At 34.0% G+C, this 6338-nt stretch overlaps 1 protein-coding gene across 1 annotated transcript; it reads right to left on the reverse strand.

Annotated features, from left to right (window-relative positions):
• Nucleotides 1-219: 219 nt before the first annotated feature.
• On the reverse strand, nt 220-705 carry LOC137829083 (uncharacterized). The gene has a single exon (XM_068635875.2). It carries the CDS (start codon nt 703-705, stop codon nt 220-222), a length of 486 nt encoding a protein of 161 aa, XP_068491976.2.
• Nucleotides 706-6338: the final 5633 nt, after the last annotated feature.

Consider the following 6338-nt stretch of genomic DNA (forward strand, 5'->3'; position numbering starts at 1 on the left):
CCTCGGTGATCTGATCCTACGACTCTTGGCTCAAAGACCTACCAAGCTTGAACATCTTCCCAACGATCTCTCTCTCCAGCACGTCTCTGGCGGGTTCGGGTCGTTTCTCCCGGGCGATCTTTGCACGGGTGACCCCTTCTTCCCTTGGAGGCTGGGTAGTAACAATGAACACCTCCTCTTTCTCTTGAGGCTATTTTCGTAACACCTTTTAGCCTCTTTCTACTCAGATTTGATGGTGATCACCATACCCTCAAGGGAAGGCAGCTTCATCTTCATATGCCTCGTGGAGGCAACTGCTCCAATCCTGTTTAGAGTAGGTCTACCTAACAGTATATTATAGGCTGATGGAGCGTTAACAACGAGATACCTGATGCTGGCAGTGCGTGAAGTTGTGTTGTCTATGAAAGTCGTCCTCAGCTCTATATGCCCACGTACCTCCACTTGGTCTCCAACGAAACCATACAAGCACCTGGTACAGGGCCTCAACTGGTTTGGGGACAACTGTAACTTGTTGAAGGTCGACCAGAATATCACGTCGGCCGAACTTCCTTGGTCTACGAGGACGTAATGCACCCTCCTTCCTGCTATGACTAGCAAAATCACCACCGGATCATTTTCATGGGGTATGACATCCTGGAGGTCGGCCTTGGTGAAGACGAAGTCGACGTCGGGAGTCTGATCTACCTCCTGTACCTCTTCCGCCATCACCTCTCGCACGTACTTCTTTCGTTGGGAGGCAGTGCATCCTCCTCCTTAAAATCCTCCAGAGATGGTGTTGATCTCCCCATGAATGGGCACCTCGTGCCTCTGATCTGCCCTTGCGGTCACCAACGCTTGATCGTTCTGCTGTTCTTGGAGGTAATCCTTTAAGAAGTCACTCTTCACTAGCTCATCTAGTTGGTGTGCCAGGGCCAAGCAATTGCGTATATAGTGGTCATGTGCCTGGTGGAACTCGCACCAAGCGTTCTTGTTGGGGGCCCATCTTCCTGTCAGTCTTCGTGGGCACCTTCACCCTTGCCGCTATGTTTGGAATAGCAATTAGCTCCTTGAGCTCTACACGAAAATTATGTTTCGGGGGTGGGTCCTCTCGCGTGCGCGTCCCCACCTAGGACTGTTCGTAGGGTTTTCCCGCGCCCTTCTTCTCTGTGGTTGCCTCGTGCACCCTCATGGGCTGAGGCCGTCCTGCTGCTCGAGGTCGATAGGAGCGACAAGACAAGACCACGTTTCTCCGTTACTCGATCATTTGCGGTGATGTGCGCCAAAGCTTGACGTCTGATCTCGGTGAATGTCTTCGGGTAGAACCTTAACAGCGATTCACTAAAAGGTCCTAACAACATTCCTTTGACGAAGGCGTGCACCGTCATGGGCTCATTTGTGAGTTTCAACCTCACCACCTGGACCCCAAACCTGTTCAGGTTGTCCTTCATGGACTCCCCCTGGTACTATTTAATGTCGAAAACATCATAAGAGAGTCGGGTGGGGGCCTTGTTAACAAGGTATTGTTCCCTAAACAGCGTCGCGAATTGGTCAAAGGTAGTGATGTGTCCATCAGGGAGGTTGACGAACCACTCCAACGTCGCGCCTGCCAACGTGCTCATGAGTAGCTTGCAGTACGCAGCGTCAGATCCTCCTATGAGCATCATCTGAGTATGGAACGCTGTGAGATGGGCTTTTGGGTCCTCCACACATGTGAAGGTGACCTTCGAGCCCAGAGACGTGGTTGGCAGCGCTGTATCCATGATCGCCTGTGAGAACGACATGGGACGTGCCCTAAGTGGTACAGGTGGGGCACGTTCATCCATCGCGCTCCCCTAATTGTTGCAAATCCCTGCGCAGTTCCTCATTGGCCCTACGCAATTCTTCGTTGTCCGCACGTGATGCAGCAATTTCAAACCTAGATGTTGCAACCTCTGCTTGGAGAGCACGCATAGTCTCCAATATTTGTTGCGTGGTAACGTTGTCCCCTCCATGGGGCACAACACCTGCGGCTACAACAGACCCTTGCCTCGTACTCTTCATATCGCGAGTAAAAACTCTCAACACGATTGTGAATGGGATCTTCTTTTAACGAGCCCCACGGTGGGCGCCAAATGTTCTTGCCGGTTGACTCATTTTGCCGGTTGACTCTAACGACAACCTTTGACCCTTCTATCCCGCCTGAGAATCGTACTTCCTTGATCAAGAATCTCTCACCTGCAAAGACAAAGGGGCGCCTTGACGGCCGTTTGCACTCCGACGCTCAAGTCAGTATAAGGGCAAAGAAACACCAAGTGTATAAAGTAGTTTCAGTCTTAGAAACTCTTTACCTTGTTAGGGTTCTTGGCACCCTTTATATAGGTTGAAACTAGGTTTTACCTTTGTGTTGTTACCCTTGTCTAGGGTTCCTTGGGAACTTCCTTGCGCCGCTATTTACATAATCTTAGCGTATCTAGCACATGGAAATTCCCTTAACCGGAGTGCAAGAATAACAGAGTGACCCCTGGGTACCAACTTGTGCACCTAGTCTCTAGCGCCATTTGTTTCTGCAGGTGTCCTAAGTATTCACGTGCCATGCATTGAGCTTTCCTTGGAAACCCTAACCCTAATGGGCCTCCGCGCCTCCAAGGATCATTCTCATGTGTTGTGCCTGTATGCACTATACACACCACGTGCATGGATCCCTCGTGACTTAGACTTCCCTCATACCTGATGCCTTAACTGTTAACTTAGTATAATTCTAGGGTCCACCTTACGTGGCCCACTATAACGTTCAGACCGCCGATGTCCGATCTCTCCCTTTGTTGACGAGGTCTGATGTCAATCTCCAACATCGGGGTATGGTATTGATGTCTGAAGACTGACCAGTCTCCTGATAGGTGCGTCTGGGGCCCCCTTACGTGGCCCTTTTCACTATCAGGCACCGATGTGCGATGTCTGAGGTCAGTCTCTAGAACTGATGACCGAGGACTGGTCAGGACTATTTCTATTACCTACCAACTATTACCCACGAATCTCTATTACCTACTGAATATTATCCACGAATCTCTATTATGTACTAAATATTATCATAATAATTATATACATAATAATAAAAATATTATTATAATATAAATAATTATAAAATCATAACAAATATTCATAAATAATAATAATAAAATATAATAATCATAACTAAAAGGTATAAGTAGTATTAATAATATTAATATAATATTATTAATAATATTTAGTAATACTAATCATATTTAGTAATATTAATAATATTTAGTAATATTAATAATATTTAGTAATATTAATAATATTTAATAATATTAATAATATTAATAATATTTAATAATATTAATAATCTTTAATAATATTTAATAATATTTAATAATATTAATAATATTTAATAATTTTAATGATATTTAATAATATTTAATAATATTACTTGTATTTATAATATTTAATAATATTAATAATATTTAATTCTATTAATAATACTAATAGTATTAATAATATTTGATAATATTGATAATATTTGATAATATTGATAATATTTGATAATATTGATAATATTTGATAATATTAATAATGTTGATAATATTTAATAATGTTGATAATATTTAATAATGTTAATCATAATATTTATAATATTAAATTTTAATAATATTTTATAATATTTAATAATATTTTATAATATTTAATAATATTTTATAATATTTAATAATATTTTATAATATTTAATAATATTAATAATATTTAATAATATTAATAATGTTTAATAATATTAATAATAATTAATAATTTTTAACAATATTAATAATATTTAATAACATTATTAATATTTAATAACATTAATAATATTTAATAAGATTAATAATATTTAATAACATTAATAATATTTAGTCATATTAAGAATACTTAGTATTATTAATAATATTAATAATATTTAATAATACTAATAATATTTATTAATACTAATAATATTTAATAATATTAAATATATTAATAATATTAAATAATATTTAATAATATTAATAATATTAATAATATTAAATAATATTTAATAATATTAATAATATTAATAATATTAATAATATTAATAATATTAAATAATATTTAATAATATTAATAATATTTAATAATATTAATAATATTTAATAATATTAATAATATTTAATAATATTTAATAATATTAATAATATTAATAATATTAATAATATTAATAATATTAATAATATTTAATAATATTAATAATATTAATAATATTTAATAATATTAATAATATTAATAATATTTAATAAATTTAACAATATTTAATAATATTAATAATATTTAATAATATTAACAATATTTAATAATATTTAATAATATTAACAATATTTAATAATATTTAATAATATTAACAATATTTAATAATATTTAATAATATTAATAATATTTAATAATATTAATAATATTTAATAATATTAATAATATTTAATAATATTAATAATATTTAATAATATTAATAATATTTAATAATATTAATAATATTTAATAATATTAATAATATTAATAATGTTTAATAAAATTCATAAAATTTAATAATATTAATAGTATTTACTAATAATTATATTTAATAATAATAATGTTAAAAATGTTTTAATAATATTCATAATATTAATAATATTAATAATAATAACAAAATTAATAATATTTAATGTTATTTAATAATATTAATAACATTATTATAGTAATTAATAATGTTTTTAATTTTAATAATAATAATAATAATATTAATGAAATTAACAAAATGATATTTAATATATGAAGAATATTAATAATATATATAGTATTAATTATATTAATATTGAAGGAAAAGAAAGAATATGGTAAATCCCTTGTGTATACACATAGGATTATGTTTATATAGGAAAAGAAACATATGGGTTAAGCCCATTACATAAATATGAGATATCTAACAATATCTATAATATCTCATAATATCAAATAATATCTAATTATATCTAATAATATCTAACATTCCCCCTCAAGCTGGTGCATATAGATCATATGTACCAGCTTGTTACAAATGTAAGGGTTTAGTAAAAATATATGCTAATTGATTACTTGAATTAACAAACTCAGTTTTGATATCTTCCGATATAATCTTTTCTCGAATGAAATGACAATCAATCTCAATATGTTTTGTCCTTTCATGAAAAACTGGATTTGAGCTAATATGAAGAGCAACTTGATTATCACATATAAGGGTCATTTGATTAACCTCTCCAAATTGCAATTCTTTAAGTAACTGTTTAAGCCAAATAAGCTCACAAGTAGCTTAGGCCATAGCTCTATATTCTGCTTCTGAACTAGATCTTGCCACGACACTTTGTTTCTTGCTCTTCCAAGAGATCAAGTTATCACCAATGGAGACACAATAACCAGAAGTTGTTCTTCTATCAGATGGAGATCCTGCCCAATCAACATTTGAATAACAAACAAATTTAGTATGGTTATTATGAGCATATAACAAACCTTTTCCAGGAGAGCCTTTAATGTACTTCACTATACGAATGACTGCGTTCCAATGATCTTCACATGGAGAATTAAGAAATTGACTCACCACACTGACTGCAAAGGAAATATCAGGACGAGTAACAGTGAGATAGTTCAATTTTCCAACTAATCTCCTGTACTTCTCAGGATCTGAAAGAGGCTCCCCCTGATTGGGTAGAAGCTTGACATTGGGATCCATGGGAGTATCAATAGATTTCGAATTCATCAACCCAATTTCCTCTAAAAATATCTAATGCGTATTTTCTTTGAGAGATAACAATACCAGTATTGGATTGTGCTACCTCAATCCCCAAGAAATATCTGAGTTTGCCAAGATCTTTGGTCTGAAAGTGTTGACAAAGGTGTTGTTTTACTTGTGAGATGCCATGGTGATCACTGCCTGTAAGAACAATGTCATCAACATATACTACAAGATAGATACACCCAAGACTCGAGTGACGATAAAAAACTGAATGATCTCCTTCATTGCGAGTCATACCAAATTGTTGAACAACATTGCTAAATTTTCCAAACCAAGCCCTAGGAGACTGCTTGAGGCCATATAAGGATTTGCGAAGACGACATACCAATCTAGAAGACTCCCCCTGAGCAACAAACCCGGGAGGTTGCTCCATATAAATTTCTTCCTGCAAATCCCCATTAAGAAAAGCATTTTTGACATCCAGTTGATAAAGAGGCCATTGTTGAAGAGCAGCCATAGCTATGAATAAGCGAACAGAGGCCATCTTTGCTACTCGAGAAAAAGTATCACCATAGTCTAAACCAAAAATTTGGGTATAACCCTTAGCCACAAGACGAGCTTTGAGACGATCAAT

Source organism: Phaseolus vulgaris, chromosome 7, assembly GCF_051622355.1.
Source record: "Phaseolus vulgaris cultivar YP4 chromosome 7, ASM5162235v1, whole genome shotgun sequence".
Taxonomy (NCBI): domain Eukaryota; kingdom Viridiplantae; phylum Streptophyta; class Magnoliopsida; order Fabales; family Fabaceae; genus Phaseolus; species Phaseolus vulgaris.

Coding starts and splice junctions, on each gene's coding strand:
- LOC137829083 (XM_068635875.2), bottom strand. CDS start 705: ATGGCGGAAGAGGTACAGGAGGTAGATCAGACTCCCGACGTCGACTTC.